The sequence below is a fragment of the Alligator mississippiensis genome, chromosome 3, assembly GCF_030867095.1.
Source record: "Alligator mississippiensis isolate rAllMis1 chromosome 3, rAllMis1, whole genome shotgun sequence".
Lineage (NCBI taxonomy): Eukaryota > Metazoa > Chordata > Crocodylia > Alligatoridae > Alligator > Alligator mississippiensis.
The window spans coordinates 87,628,613-87,645,879 of record NC_081826.1 but is presented as its reverse complement, the minus strand read 5'-3'; the positions used below and the strand labels follow the sequence as shown (position 1 = coordinate 87,645,879).

Genomic DNA, 17,267 nt, shown 5'->3' with positions numbered 1-17,267 from the left:
TTGGCCCTGCCTTTCTGAGGAGCAGAAGAAATGAGTCTCCTCTGTTATTAATATAGAAAAAAATCTAATGACCTGTTATATGAAGTTGCTCTTGTCTTCATAAAAGATTTTTTGAACATTGAGAACTTACTGCACCTGTCTTATGACTAGCCACTCTCTTGATGCCCCCTAAACTGCATAAGGAAAATGCTGCAAACAGTGATATGCCAACATCCTCTACTATGGAGTATGCATCTTTTTGTCTACATGCAGAGGCTGCAGTGGGCTCCATTACAAGCAGTACTCTGTTGTCGTACCAGGACTGAAGGCAGTGTGAAAACTCCTATAAAGTCTGTTCTTTGTGGCAGTAGATGGAGCCTTCACAAGTCAGAGCTGTTGCCAGTGAAGACACAGCAACAATGAGGGAATAATATACTTTCAGAGGGAATAATATTTTTTTAGAATAATATTGTGCCCAACCATTGTTTGGAAGACTTGAAGGATGCCCTAAAACCTGTTGCAAGAGAAAGTTTGAGCCTTGCTGCCCAGCCTTTGTTTGCAGGTGATATTGGGGTAGCTAAGGCCACAGTTTTTCAGACATAAGGATATGGCACATTCTCTTAATGGCATGTGTAGCCATGTCCTGAAATTCTGTTCCTTAGTGCACTAAACAGAAATCTTGTTGTCCTAGTGGGAACCAATGCACACAGTAAATGGTGCACTGTAAAAGTGCTAGGGTTTAGATGCTGTCCTTTCTATCTGTTTTTCTTTTCCTTTTGCGGCCCGGAGGGAGGCAGAAGAGCCTAATCACACTCCCATGAGCACGTGGCATTTTTTCTGTTACATGCTAGCGTGCTGTGTTCTCTCTCAGGCCTGGAGGAGCATGTGTTCTCACTTTCATGGGGCCATGATTTGGCCCTGTATTTCGTTTTACTTTACACTCCTGTGACAGCATTTTATTAGATTTTACATTTAAAAAATAGTAGGCTAGATAATGCCCTTACTTACAGCCCCAAGCAAAGTACTGGCACTTAAAAAATAATTTTTGTTTATATGAGCACGTGTATTTATTATATATGTATCCATTAATCCATATCACTTTGCTTTTATAATGACCCTAGGCAGCCAAAAATGGAGCCAGCACAGGGCAATTTAGAATTCTAGACACAGATGTTGTTTTATTTTATTGGGTTTTATGCAGTGGAAATCAGTACAGAGTTTTCTTAGCAAGGCCATAAAAGTAAATAGCATGATCATGATCATATATCTTATCATGAAATTAGTGCCAAATTTTGCAAAAAGATTTAGGACTAGATTAAAAAATATTTTGGAGATGTAATTCCCTCTACTCCCTTTGTATCTATTCGTTCAGTGGTTAGGATGGTTAGGACATTAATTTAGAATCTGGAAGACCAGAGCTCAATGTTCTCTCTTGTCAGAGAGGAGGTGAACTGATGTGTCCCATAAGCATGTCCACACCACCAAGTCATAGGGTCCAGTGCTGTATATGTTTCCTTCTAGCCCTTGTGTTGACACATTTTACAAAACCACTTAGGACAAAATCCAGATTGGTAAACTAGGCACCTAAATGATACTTAGGCAGAATTTAGATGCTTATTTTGCAAAAAGGGATCCAGAATACCCTCACTCATTTGGTCTTGGAGTTCATTAGATGCTTACATTTCAAACAACAAAGTTCTCTTGGCACCTAAACCTGGGCTTCTGTGGGTTCAATGTAAACAATATTATTTTAACCCCAAAACATGATGAGAGGAGAAGGTTCCCACCTTTTGCCTTGTCCAGCTGCTACTTCTCAGGAGAGACACCCTGAGCAGTAGACTACAAAGCAGTCTGCTAGAGGTTACTTTCCATGCCTCCTCATGAAGCTGGACAACTGGCAGCCAAGCATGCAAGTGGTACGGGGCCAGGAGGAACATGAGAAGGAGCATAACTTTGTAGCCATGTTGTTGTGGTACATGTAGATTATAGAAAAGTAGGGCTGGAATGGATCTCATGGGCGCATCCAGACATGTGTGGACATTTAGTTTCCCAGGGACAAGTAGCGGCAGTACACCTTGCGCCGCTGCTACTTGTTCCTAGGGAACACCTGTGCATGCCATGCATGCTTTGGCATGTAGCAAGTTGCCCCAGGTGGGGTGCAGGAGGCTTGGGCCAGCACAGGGCTAGCCCTAGCAGCCTTACCTGGGGTCCTGGGGCCTCCTGGGGCTGCAGCCACAGTGATTCTGCTGCGCAGAGCCTGGCTGGCAGCGAAGTGCAGCTCTGGGCGGCATGGCTCCGCTGTTCAGCAGCATGCATTGGCTGGGCATGCACTGTGCTGGGTTTTTTTCCCACAGTTTTTTCGGACCCCTGGATATCCAGAGGTCGAAAAAACCTGTGGTGGAAAAAAACAAAAAAACAGTGCAGTGAACGCTTGGGCAGTGTGCCCTTGCAGCACAGAGAACACTGGACTGTGCGGTATGTGGTACTGCAAACAATGTTTACAGCGCCACATACCGCATGACCACGCTTGTCTGGACGCACCCCATGAGGTCATCTTGTCCAGCCCCCTGCTCGGGACAGGATCATCCCTGACTAAACCATGCCAGTCAAGTGTCTTATTTAATCTGGTCTTGAAAATTTCCAGGGATGGAGTTTCCATAACCTCTCTGGGTAGTCTTGACCACTCTTATAGTTAAATTCTTTCTAATTTCCAAATTAAATTTCCTTTGCTGCAGTTTGAAGCCTTTGCTCCTAGTCCTGTTTCTGTGGCCACAGAAAATAGTCTATCTCCATTCTCTTTATAGCCACCTTTCAGGTATTTGATGGCTCTTATTAAATACCTGCTCAGTGCTCTCTTCTCCAGACTAAATAATCCTTGTTCTTTCAGCCGTTCCTCCTAACTCATGTTTCCCAGATCTGTAATTATTTTTGTTTGCTTTCTACTGGACTCTTTCTAAATTTGTCCACATCTTGAAGTGTGGGCCCAAAAGTTGACATCATACTCCAGGTGAAGCTTCACAAGTGCTGAATAGAGCAGGAGAACCACTTTAATTGATTTGCAAGTAATGATCCTATTAACATAGCTCTGTATACTGTTGCTTTTTTTCTTTTTTTGCAACAAGAGCACACTATTAGCTCATATTCAGCTTCAGGTCCACTGTAACCCGCAAGTCATTTTTTGCAGTACTGCAGCCTAACCAATCATTCCCTAGTCTGTGTATGTGCGTGCAATTATTCTGTCCCAAGTGCAGGATTTAGCAATTCTCATTGCTGAATTTCAGCAGATTGATTCTGGATCACTTCTCCAGTTTATTAAGTCATTCTGAATCTTAATCTTACCCTCCAGAGTGTCTGCAACTCCACCCACCTTGGTGTCATCAGCAAATTTGCTAAGTGTGCATTCATTTCCATCCTCCAAATCATTAATGAAAATTTTAAACAATACTGGACCCAAGACAGACCCCTTGGAGATTCCACTTAATACTTCCTCCCAACTAGACATTGAGCCACTGATGATTTCTTGAACACAATGATCCAACCAGTTACATAGCCACCTTACAGTACTTGCATCTAGTCTGTATTTCTTTAGTTTATTAATGAGAAAGATATGAGAGACAGTGGCAAAAGCCTTGCTGAAGTCAATTGCATCCACTGCTCTCCCCAACCTACAGAGCCTATTATGTCATCACGGAAGGTAAATGAGTTGGCCAGTCACAACTTAATGAATCCATGTTGGCTCTTCCTGTTCACTGTGTTCTTCCTAGGTGCTTAGAAATAAATTCCTTGTTGGCCTGCTCCATGGGCTTTCCAGGTAACCAGGTCAGACTGATGTGTAATTCCTCATATCCTCCTCTTCTCTTTTCATATTCCTCCTTCTCCCCTTTCTTAAACTGCTTTTGGTTTACCAGTCATCCAGGATGTCACCCAACCTCCATGAGTTCTCAAAGGTGATATCCAATAGTATCTGTTTCTCATCTGGCCATGTTGAATTGAAAGTACTGGTAAAATTATGCCTCTAGTATCAGCTGTTGGGATTATTTCTGTTTTTATACAGTGACTGCCTAATGTAAAATCATAGAATCACAGACAATTAGGGTTGGAAGAGACCTCAGGAAGTCATGTAGTCCACCCCATGCTCAAAGCAGGACCATCTCCAACTATAACATCCCAACCAAGGCTCTGTCTAGATGGGTCTTAAAAACCTTCAAGGGTGGAAATCCCACAGCCTCTTTGGATAGCCTGTTCCAGTGCTTTACTACTCTCATGATAAAGTTTTTCCTAATATCTAACCTAAACTTCCCTTGCTGCAACTTGAGACCATTGCTCTTTGTTCTGTCATCTGCCACCACTGAGAACAGTCTAGCTCCATCCTCTTTGGAACCACCCTTCAGTTAATTGAAGGTTATTATGAATGGTCTAGACAGCCTAAATGGTATAGAGAGCCCTCTGCCCTGAGTTCCCTAACCAACATGGTACAGAGAGTTATCTCTTGTTTTTTTTCTTTTAGCTCCATGACTCTTGCAGTCTTGGTTGCACTGTAATACTCCTTCAGCAGGAGGGTCAGAGGGTGGTCCTGCCCTGATACGAGAAGTGAGAGATTGAGCTCCCTTAGGCTGAAGAAGGCCTAGAACTCCAGCTTTCCACTTCCTGAGTGATTGTTATTACCACTATTATGAAAATAATTCCATCTCCAGTCACTTAATCACTTGTTTTCAGGAGACAGATTGATGCTCTGGATACCTCATTGATGGAGGTGCCTAATGGGCATCCCTGAGTTTGGTGCCTAAACTCCAGAGAGGGATGGAATTTCAGACAAGTCTTTCTGCTTAGTGTTTTCCACTAGTTAACTCTGGGCAGCTCGTTGACTATCATGTGGATTCTCTGAAGTGCTCTTTGGAGGAACTTCTATCTAGGTATTTGAGGCACCAACCTTCATTTCTGTAAATCACCATCTCAGGACCAAGCACATACATTTTAAGCAATACAGTGCTTAAATGGAAGGGACTGACTTGCCTGTCTGGATTTTGTTCTCAAATGGTCGCTAAGCCAGGGAGGCACTTGTTGAGACAATCTGGAGCCTAGTAGTTAGACTATTCAGCTAAGAAGTACGAGAGTTGGGTTCCAGTATCTACTTCAGTAAATATTGAATTATTTATACAAAGTGGGATGAGGTGAACAGGAGAGCTTGAGAGAATCCCATCCCTAATGACCTGGTGGTTAGAGCAGTCTCATAGGTTGAACTTAGGCCTGTGCGAATAGGGATGTATTCAATTCAGATTCAGCTGATTCAGAGGGCAGTGATTCAATCTGGAGATTTGGAACACTGTCCCAAATTGATTCAGCTGAATTGGCTTCAGAATTCGGCACTGATTCAAAGAGATTTGGAGATTCGGCCATAGGCTATAACGGGGAATCACTGAAATACCTATAACTTTGTCATATTTTGGCAGATTTGGATGAAAATAGCAGAGATGGTAGCCTCTTCTGAGGGCATGAAGCCTGCCAAGTTTCACAGAGATAGGTGCAGAGGTTTCTGGGAAGCTGTAGCTCAAGGTGCTTATAAGCAAAACGTGTCATGTGTAACTGTGTATGTGTTAAGGCACAGTGGGAATGAAAACAACAGGGATGGTAGCCCCTGCTGAGGCCATGAAGCCTGCCAGGTTTCAAGGAGATAGGTGCAGGGGTTTCTGGGAAACTGCACCTCAAGCTGCTGACAAGCAAAACTTGTGATAGCCTGTAACAGGGGCAGTGCTCAGGCAGCAACAGTTCACAAAAGGCACAGAAAGGCTGCAGACTGGGGCTTATGTCCTGTTTCTACATCCCTCCCCCAGAGCACTGTGATTGGAAGAGGACACAGGGAAAGATCACAGTCACTGGCCAGCTACAGACGTCAGACGTCTTTCCCCCACTGCTCCTCCTCCCTCTTCTCAGTTTCTGTTCCCCTGAAAGACTGCCTTCCGAATCTCCAAATCTCTGAATCTTTTTCCAAATCTTTTCTGAATTGATTCGGAGCCTCTAAGTTGATTCAGAGGGTTTTTTTGGTCTTCCAGTTTGATTTGGATTCAGTGATTTGGCCTCAGAATCGGGCCAAATCTTCTCCAAATTGAATCGGTGACCAAAACTTCGCACACCCCTATTTGAAGTCATCACTGGTAGAGGAAGTTGCTGAACCCACCCATGGCTCTGACAATCTGGGAGAGTATCTTAAACATAGAGCTTTGGGGTAATGGGTGGGGAATGAGTGACAATTGCTCCCCTGTCCAACTCACAAACCTATCCACTCCTTTCCTTTGCTTTTCTTACAGGCCTTCACAATAAAATGGCTTGTTTTGGGTTGACAGGAACATTCTCTGTTGAATGAAATGAAGCATTTAAGTTTCAGTGGGGAAAACAGAAGTAATTTTGGGATGATCCAAAGCAAATTTTTTGTGTTGATTTTTCAATTCAGCTGCCTGACCGAAAAATCATTTTTTTGCACAGCACTAGACAGCAGTCTTGCCATCAGCTTGTCATAACCACACTGGAATGTTGGCTCTCTTTGGAAATTAATGAAGTATTATATCGTTATAGTATGAGGAGAGATTAGATTACATGTAAACCAACACAATTTTAGTATAAGCAAAAGGATTAATAGGACCAGCATTAAATTTTGACTTTATATAGTGATAAAGTCACTGTATCAACCAGAATTCAGTTTTTGCTACTTAATTTTTAACTCAATTATTGTTAAGGCAAAGCTACATAGGAAAAGGAAGTGATGATTCTCAAAGAAAGTGCCACTGACCAGAAGGTGGGAATGGGGGCTGACAGGCAGGACACTGAGAATGGAAAATTAAAGGAACCGAACCGTCTTTACCAAAGCATGGTTTAGGCAACAAAGAATCTTGTAAGCATGTGTTGTATAAATAAGGGTTATAATTTAAGCCAAGCAAAGTCATAGTAAGGGAACAGGAAGCACATGATTTGCCAGTAGAGGCTTACCATAGGCTAAGCCACAATGCCTAGAATTTAGATAGAACTTTAGCTCTTTCAGGCACTGCAAAGCTCGCTGCATGTGCACAGCCAGATCGGGATGTGAAGGCTGGTGTGTTTAGTGTGTGTGTCCTCCTCCCCCACCCAGTACTTTGCGCTATGACACAGATTGGCTGAGAGTGGACGATGAGCAGGGATCTGGATTTTCTGTTCACCATGGAAAACACGGATTTTCTCTTTTAAAGGGGAAAACCATGGATTTTCCCCTTTAAAAGAAAAAGAGCATGGAAATCCGCAGGTTTCGCTTTGCAAGCTACCAGCGTTCAAGCCTGCAAGGAGCTGTTTGGGGCTGTGGGGAGGGCAATTGGAGGCAGGGAGCACCACGTGCATGGGCAGGGGCAGGGCACTGGCATATCAGGGATGCTCAACATGACAAAGCAGCAGCGGGGGAGGGAGGGGGACACGGGAACAGCTGCCAGCTGGACCCGCATCCTAGGAGCAAGGGGGCCAGGGGGAGCACTAATATTCCATGATAAAAAAACAAAAATCAAATGCCAAAATATAGGAATTTAGAATTTATTATATTATAATGATTGAGGAACTGCTACGCTTCCAAATTGCTTTAAAATTGTAAATATACAAATATTGTATTCAAGTAATACCTATATATGTAGTGATGTTTCATTTTAATTACAGAAACATACAGATTTGGGGGGTTTTCATCAGAGAATTTGGGACATTTAAACAGAAAAAACCAGGATCCCTGATGATGAGGCACAGAATCTATGGGACCTTGGCTCTGTCCCCCAGCATGCTGGCCAGTGCAGCTGACTTAATGCATACACTTCATACTCTGCTGCTGGTCTCAGTTTGGGAGTAGGGAAAGAACTGTGCCTGGATTGATAAACCAGGTTACTTCTCACTGAGTAAAATTTGCAACTGCTTTAGTGTAAAGAATGTGTGTATTGGTGGATGTAATCAGACTGATATTTCTAGTTTTTGCCTTTTGGAGAGACTTGCTTTCTGTCTCCCTTGAATTCATCCCATAAGGCATAAGGCATAGATATCTGTGGTATATCCAACCCTGAGCACTGAAGTGGTTAATTTTTAAGCAGATAGCCTACCGCTAGAATTTGCAGCCCTGAGTTAGATACCTAATCTTTTACAATGCCTGGGGAGACTCACGCTATGCATGGAACTACCTTAGCTAGCCGGTAAGAAACGATCATGACAGAGGTATATTTTAAACTCCATCTCTCTGAGGTTTGGGGGGCTTTTTCTTGGCTGAGGGGTCGTGCCAATCTCTGACTGGGATTCAGAATTCTGAGGCTTGACACCACTCACTTCTGCTAGCCCTTTCAGTATGAGTCACTGGAGCACAGATTGAAACTCAGCTCTTCCCTCTGCTGGGTGAATGACCTTCCAAATTATTCAACATCCTTTCTGAAGTATAGACACAAAATTTAGACTCAGAATTGTAACAGTAACACTACAAACTCACCACCTCTCTAGCTCTTTTTGATACCCTCTTGCTTTTATGTATCCAAGGATTTGTCTTCACAGCTACAGCATGGGAATAGGATGAACCTTAACTTGTTTTTGTAGAAGCTGTCCAGCATGGCACTTTCATTTGCAAGACAGAAATCATGCTTCTGAAAACTGCCCAGTTCATCCTAAAAAGCCTCATTTGTTTTTTTTTCAGGAAGTCACAGTTTGGTCAATTATTAATGTTATTGCTGGAGTTCAACAAGAGAAAGGAATCAGTTATATTTTATTAGCAGGGTCAAACCTATGGCTGGAATGAGTTGGAATTGCTATTTGCACTCCTATGCCCATTTACACCAGCTGGAGAACGGGCCCAATAATTCATTTCTATTGTTTTTTAACTAAGTTGCTGGGGGAGAGCTGGCTAGCAGCAGAGATGTTTACTTATGAACAGACTTGAGTAACCTAATGCTTCAGCCATGCCCGTTTTGTACATTAAAGCTTATTTTCCATGCCTCAATTTGGAACCCGCCCAAATTGACTTTGACTTTGTCATTCCATTAACTGGGAGTGGTTTTCAGAGCCAGCTACCCTGGCCAGCCCCCTCCCGTGTTGGCTTAATTAAGGAGCCAGGCCCAGTCTTGGTCTGCCACTGATAGGCGGTCTTCTAACAGGAAATGCCTCCACATTCTCCATTCTTGGGTGTCTGAGAGAGTTAGCAGATAATCTGGAATGGAAACACAGACCAGATCTCTGAGCTCCACCCTTGTGTAGAACTGAATTGGGGAAAGAGTGAATTACTTTTTCAAAACAAGCTAAAAACAAGTATTGAGGAGCTTTTTCCCTGCAGGAATAATAGTGACAGGGTAGGGTGAATAGGAACCTTTGAAATAATTTCTGCTGTTCACAAAGTTAGATAAAGTCTGTTAAGTTTGCAAATATTGTTTTCCTGAAATGTTAACTCCCCCCTGAAGTAGATCCAGTCTCTTTTAAAAATGCCTTCCTTGCTAAAGGGAAGCTTATGTTATATATTAGGGATAAAAGATACAGCTACTTCAAATTCTAGACTAGTCAACAGCCATTACAAGAGGGCTATAAATAAGTAAACAGAAAGTCCTGGGGAGGAAAGGATATTTTCATGGATCTTTTAAATCTTGTTTATCCTTTATTTGGCAAGATGATGGGCTCTAACCGTGTCCTGCTTATATTTCAAGGCCATTTAATTTTCTGCTAGGAGTACAAATAAAGAGGCAAGATGAACTTCTTGTTTTTTGCCTTGCAGACAGTTGTCTACTTGTATCATGAATGAGACCACTAACATTTTACATTGCTTGCTGAAGAGCTAAAGAATGATAGTAACCTTTGCTTCTCTAATGACAAAGTTAGATTGGAACCAACACATGGCAGAAAGGCTCTGAAATACAAATTCTGCAGACTTGCCTAATTATTTTTACTTATACAGAATTCCCAGAATTCCAGTGGACATTTTGATTTGGTGCTTGATTTGGCTCTGTACTGCATAGCCAATAACATCTGTATCCAGACTTTCATGACAGCAATGTAGGAGCAGCGCAGGCTAACTAGGGTGACAAAAAGAATAACTAAATTAAAACAGAATCTAAAGTATTGTACTATTGAAAATGCTCTGCAAGGCACATTTGAAAATGGCTCAGTGGGTGCTTCCTGTCTCATCATAATGTCAGCTGCTGTAGTTTACACTGATATCATATTTTGAATAGCCATCAAATATTGTACTGTGGTATAGACTTCTCAACCTGCTCTTTGTACCTGCACAATTATGCATTATCCCACAAATAAACATTTATACCTTTTCCAAGTCATAAAACAGGATTTTTTTTTAAAGGAAGAAAAAAGAAACATAGCGAAGTAGAATTCTAATATATTATTAAAGTTGTTTGGAAATTTCTAATACAGAATTTTTTCCACTGGAAAATTTGCCATTTTGATAAAACTGAAATTTTTTAGAAAAGCATGTCAATTTCAATGAATTTCATATTGGGGAAAAACATTTCAATAATTTCACAATATTCTATTTTGACACTTGAGGCATAGAACCTTTTTGGTTTTTCATTTACTCTATTTCACAATTTAGTTTAGCGAAATGGAATAAAACATTTTAATTTCTCAAATCAAAATATTTTGAGAGACCCAAAATGAAAGATATTTGGAAATTTTATTTCCCTAGAAATTTCCAAATATGGGTGTGTGTGTTCCAATTTGGAATGAAAGAAAACTAGAAATATCTGAAATTTTTTGTGGAAAGGAAATTCCAGCTCTCGATCAGCTCTATAAATTATTATAAAATGCCTTTTCAGCAGGGAACAGGCTTCTGTTGTGAGGAAAACATTGCGAAATGTTTGACTGAGACCAAGTAAATAGACCTCTTAAAAGTTTCAGGGATAGCATAAAATCAGTGTCATGAAGTTTGCTGTATGTGCTCAGAAAATGATGATGGCCACTCTAGAAATATTTATAATAATAATAATCTATTGTTTGTTTTGCTAATAGCAGTGTTATATTTAATAAACAGATCAAACATAAAGGCAGAATTAAAATAGCACATTTTTGTGTTACCTATACGGTGTGTTGGTGATCAGGTTTTATTTTAACCTGAATAATCTTTTTCTTGGAGAGTTAAAAAAAATCATTCACTTGTTAATCCCTGCTGACTTTTGTGATTATAACGGACCACCTTTTTTGCTATGTATAGTATAGGTATGGAAAAAATGAAATTTTATTCGGGATAAATTTGTTCCTGGGGATGGATTTTGTTACAGCTGAGAAGACTTACAAAGTAAAATTGGAAATAGCCTTTGAACAAATTTGTAGATGTTCATGAACACCTAAGAAAATCTCTTCTTTTTATATATGAGAACTGCTAGTTTGGCATAGCTCCACATATCTATTCAGGGGGTTTTCCCTTTGTGTGAAACGATTGGATTAAATATGTATACTTTTCACTTAAATAACTGGCAGACAGTTTCTGCAGTCACACTGCAGAATGTTCTATTTTTTAGGGATTTGGTCCAAAGAACATTAACAAGTAAATTAAGATTTAAAGCTAGTGTATCCAAGAGTTAATTTTGGATGAGGTCAGCTCTTAAACATTTCCTTTATCAGGTGAAATGTTGCCCCTTTCTCTGTCTGGCACTGTAAAGTTTTCCTCTTTAGCGGATCTGCTCAGCTTCCTGGAAAAATAGATTGTTTTGTCTTTACATCTCTCCCATTTCTCTGTTAAAATTAATGAACTATCATATATTTTTATAAAGATTTTTATTTTCATGTCTATCATGTTTCCCCAAGGTTTGTCTCATCAATTTAGCTCTTTAGGGCTAAGTACAGATAGTCAAAAAGCCTGTGGCTGAATTGATTTAATCATCACAGGTTAGTCTAAGCTGGGTAGATTGAACTGAGAAGCAAGTGAACAGACATTCACTTTTGATTTCAGAAATGCAGCCACATGTCTGCTGTGGTCCAGGCCAGAAGCCAGGGGCCACTAGAGCACGCCTCCATGCTCAGCTGGAGCAGACAGTTTGGGCCAAGGCTAGCCTGTCCACCCTGTGAGGTGGGGTTTGAGGGGGAGCTGCAAAGCATCCAGGGATGCTGGGGGACTGTGAATTAACTTGAATCTGGAGGGGATCTGGGACAGAAATTCAATAAACCGATGTAACTTAAATAAGTTAAGTGTGATATACACCCATCCAGGTTTGTCTTAAACTGGTTTCACCCATTTTGAAAGTGGCTTATGTAAACTGAACTTGTATTGTGTTACAAATTTGAATTGGCTTCTGATCACTTTTACTGGTTTATGTGTAATTTCTATCCCTAGCCTATAAATTATAGCAGGTAGGGTGTTTAACATATCTGTGCCTACTGAGAACCTGCTGATTCTGTCTCACTAGGCCACATCCATCCAAACTTAATGGTGGTAGAAGGGATTGGAATAAGACATTCTTAGTTAAAAAGTGTAGAATTAGAATCTATTTCAGTTGCCAGGGGTGTGGCACTTTTGAGTGCCTAATTTTTACAATATGCAAAAGAAGCCTCCTTCTCAGGAAAGACAAAATGTATACTTTCTGCAAATTGGGGCCCTTGTGCTCAGTTCCCAAAAGGATTGCAGTGGTCAGTCCCCCCAAAATTGGCTACTGATTCCATCCAGCAGGGGACCATGGTATACTTATGGAAACAAAGGGCATGTCCCAATGAGCACACATGTGCAGGGGCACATGTTTTGCATGGGACCAATAGCAGCAGCACATATTTGTGCCGCTGCAATTTGTCCCTGGGCATATCATTGCACAGCACTCTGGTGTGTGGCAAAGTGACCTGGGTGGGATTGGGGAGGTTGGGGCCAGTACCTGTGCTGGCTCCAGCAGCCTTCCCTGGAGTCCTGGGGGCCTTTCAGGGCAGCAGCAGCACTGAGCCAGCCGCTCGGAGCCTGGCCAGAAGCCAGAGCGTGGCTCTGGCCAGCCAGGCTCCCTTTCTGATGGCGGATGCTGCTGCTGCATGCACCACACCGGTTTTTTTAGTGGCAGTTTTTTTTATGCCAAGATCTCCCAGTGACAACAAACCTGCCATACAACTAATTAGCAGCATGGTGAATAGGTGCATATGTGGTTTGTATTGCCTCAGACTACTTTGAGGTGCTTCAGACAGCAAGTGCATGCTCGTTCAGACATACTCAAAATAGCTTCTTACAATCTACCTATGCTAATTTTGATTTTTTTCTGTTTGTCCAGCCTCTCCCTTTTTTGTTACATTATTTCCAACTTTTGTAAAAGCTAATCATACAGAGGTGACCTGAGCAAGGTGTAGGGCCTGGAGCAAATCAGCCTGTGGGGCCCCGCACCTGGATGTGAGGAAGCCAGTGGTGGATTTGGCATTTGGGGGGCTGGGGTGGCAAATGGCAAGATGTGAAGCCGGCGGCAGCGCAGAGTCACCGTGCTTCTCTGTCCGGCTCCGCGAGGCCCTCCAAAGTGCAGGTCCCAGGGCAGTTGCCCCGATTCACCCCTGCCCCGGGACAGCCCAATGTATAATGTTTTCCAAATACTAATATCACTTGGGCTGAATAGTACCGATGTAAAAAAATGTCTCTTATATAGTGAAGGGAAAGAGCTGGCTGACCCCTAGGGTTTTCTCAGTTAGAGGTTTGAAATTTAAAAGCAAGAGAAGAGCTAGCTTTGTGTCTGTTGAATCATGCAGTGGAAAACAGACATCTGTGCAGCCCTCCTGGCTTTGTGAAACCATACAGAAGTGGAACATTGGATAAATAAGTCCCTAAGAGGAGGTTTTCATCTAGTACCCTCCAGCTTTACCTCAACTGTATTCATCACAAAGTAGTTTCTCTTCCTAACGCTATATGGTTTTAAATGTTCAATCAACAGGATGTGATTAAATCACACTTGTCTATTTTCTCCTGTTCTCCAGGCAGGTTCTTCAGTGATGTCTGGCCCTGGAGAGAGCACCAGTCCTGAAAGCAGCACACTCAAATATTCAGGTCAAGAAGGGCTGTATACAGGAGTCAGCCTGACCTCTACAGCTGAAGTTACAGCATCTGTGAGACAGGAGTGGTGCGCAGGATTCAGTGCAAGTTGAGCTGGATACCTGCACAGGGCTGCAGCCACTAGATGTCCACATTTTTATTTCATTTTGTATTAAGGAGCAGTCAGAGCAGCAGTGAGAGTGCTGGCAAGAACTTTCCTCTGACACTGTCTTTGTGCCTTGCTGGTAGAGGTGTTTCTCCAAAGAAGCTCTGCCTACATATCCAGCTCCTCATCTATGCAAGAAAAAATGAGAGAAAGTGAATCTCTACCAAGGGAAAACTAATGCAGCCAAAATGAGAACCTAGAGTTATTGATAGGCTCCAGAAATACATCTACAGAATATGCAGCAATGCTGCCTTTTAGATTGCATATTTGTTTCACCATCTCCCCAGGATTTGATTGGGAGGGAGATAGCAGAGGCTTTGATTATAAGGGATAGTGAGAAAAAATTTTAAAAGCAGTAATGAGTGTATTGCTTGACCCAGTGCACACACCTTGAACAAAGCATGTGATGCCCTCTCCCAGGTCAGTTCTCTTGTTAGTGCTGTCTGTAACCAGTATGTATGCCTGCATTGCTCTGTCATTTTCCTATAGCAGAGTTCAAATATACCCATGGAGGAAATCACAGTGTTTGGTACAAGTCTCTCCAGGTTGAGTCAGCTAATGAGATCTTTTGTTTAAAATATTTACTCACTTTACAAGACTGCATTATAACTTTTAACGTACACTGTGACTGAGGTTTATGAAAGTTCATGTTTTGTGACTGAACTGTACTTAGTCAGAATTTGTAAACAGGGTAGCAATCAGATATTTTTCTTCCATATACAATAATTTTTTTTTAAAAAAAAGAAGTGCAATTTGCGTTGCAGCAATCAGTGTTAAATCATTTGCATAAGATTTAACAACAGTTTTTATATGAATGAATGAATGTAAACATTTTAACTTAATGGTACGTAAATAATTTAAAAGAAAAAAGTAAACTAGGCATCCTTATACTTTTTTATTGCAACATAAACATCCACTTTCTGTATTTGTAACTAGTAAAACCAAAGTTTCAAGAACAAGCCTTCTCTCAGGAAAATTGCCCTCTCCATTTGCTCATGAGTTTTGTACAATGCAAATGCATATTGTTTTGCCATTAAATAAGTATGTGCTGGAAAGAAACAAATAGCAATGAAACTTTACTACCTAACTGATACATATGTAAATACTCCATAAGATATTTAGGCATCTTTAAGAGTTAGGATGCAATCTGTATAGTGTGACTGACCCATAGTTAGGTTGGTTTACATTTTTTTTAAATGGGATGCCATTTGGAAAGTTGTTCTTTCATCAGAGCTTTACAAATAAAAGGATATTGTTTTTTTTCTGTAAAATGTGATTTCTCCTTTGTTTCAGTCTGGTATCTTACAAAATGGTTATTTAAAATGTATCTGAAGCAGTGAGAATGTCTAAAGAATACAATGAAGTCCTCAAACATAGCTATTTACTCGACCCATGCAATCATTCAGTGTATTTTATCTATATAACTTACAGCATTTTTATGATTCCCATCAGTGTGTTATCTGGTAGTGTAAAAAAATACAGCCCACTCCTTTAGAGGCAAAGCTCCCATTGCCTAGAGTGAAGTCTTCAGGGTTGGCCCTATGCCTCTCTTTAAGTTATCATTTTTCTGTGGCCTTAGGTCTTATTTAATGAAAAAGTCCCAGAGTCTTGCAGCAAATGACTCAACCTCTGTCCCTGGCCCAAATGAAAATTATTTTGATATCAACCAGAGTTTCAGATGCAGGATTGGGCCTGAAATTGATACAAGTTTGTTAATCAATAAAAGACTAAATATTACTTAGAATTTCCCATTATAATAGCATTACTATGGGACTTAGAAACTAGAATTTCTGAATTCCAGTCATAGCTCTGCCGTCAACCTGGGGGATAACCTGGGTGAAGTCTTTCAGCCTCACTTACCCAGGGTGTTAGTAGGTATGAGTTGGGATAGCTCCACTGACTTCACTGAAACCACTTACTGATTTGCATCAGTTGAGAATCCATCTCTTTGTTTTTCAGTGTCTGTATCTGTACAACAGGAATAATGTTTGCTTCCCTACCTCACAGGGGTGTTGTGAGGATTAATGAATATGGTAATTAATATTGGTGCAGTGATTTGAAAATGCAATGCCTTATAGAAAGGCTGTATAAATAGACAAGTCTGAATGATAAGATTTAGGATTGAGAAAGCAAAGGAAATTACATATAACAAAGAGAATTTTAAAATTAATTCATTTTCTTTTAAAATATTCCTTAGTAGAAATGGACATTTTGTGGTAAATCAGTCAAGATGCTTGGAGAGAAACATTAACTTTTGTTCAGTTGGTTTCTAAGTAACCCGTTTACCTACAACTTTGCATTATGCCCATTCCTGGACACTAAATGGATGTAGGGGGGAGACTGGATGCTGCATTTCTGTGGCGCACATCTGAGAGGTGCAACTTAAACCTTAATCATTGCAGCCCTGGTGAACAGGGAGCTGAATACTTTTTGAATACTGTGTGTGTGTGTGTGGACCATTGCAGCCCTCAAAGCAAGTTAGATAGCCTTGGAGAACTGCATTTCAATGGCAGGGTGCCCAAGGCAGTGCTGCCCACAATCTCTGTGGTCTTACCTTTGCCACTCCTGTTGTGCCCTTATCACTCTCACCCCTGCTCAGAACTTGCTCCTGTTATTGTTTCTGCAGCATGGCAGCATTGGTGGAAATAAGGGAAGATCTTGATGAGCAGTAATTTTATTACTGGTGAAGACACACAAGCTAGAAAGAATCCAATTTGACACTCACATCCCATGGTGAATCTGCAGGGCTGGTGGTTAGGGAAAGATGGTTGCTTGTACCTTAGCACAGTTTTTCTGGAAGCATCTGAAATGCAATAGACACCAAATGCTAGGGTACCATTTTTACACTATCACTTTCCAGAGTAGCTCATGGGTAAGAGAAAGGTTTGTTTTAGTGTTCTTGATGAAAGATTGTGGCTCTATGTAATGTGAAATGTAATATCTAGGATGGTTTTTTGGTCTAGGTAATGAGCAATTCATTCCCCCTTTCTCCAAAAAGTCAATTCTGCAATTGCCTGACAAAGGAGGAGAAATATGAGATGCATCTTCTCCCTGGTACTAAAAGTCTCAGCTGATTACCAGATTTCAAAAAATAGAAAAATCTCTCCAGTCTTCCTGTGTGCCAAGAGTTTCAGTTCTTTCTTAACCAGCTATCAAGATCTC

General features: G+C 41.1%; 1 protein-coding gene across 1 annotated transcript in view; it reads left to right on the top strand.

Moving 5' to 3' along the window:
* Nucleotides 1-15,376, top strand: part of GATA6 (GATA binding protein 6) — a 31,715-nt gene extending 16,339 nt beyond the window's left edge. The window contains exon 7 of the mRNA XM_019487087.2: nt 13,885-15,376. Coding sequence (XP_019342632.2) covers nt 13,885-14,052 — 168 coding nt within the window. The 3' untranslated portion in view covers nt 14,053-15,376. The remainder of the gene's footprint in view (nt 1-13,884) is intronic.
* The last annotated feature ends 1,891 nt before the right edge of the window (nt 15,377-17,267 follow it).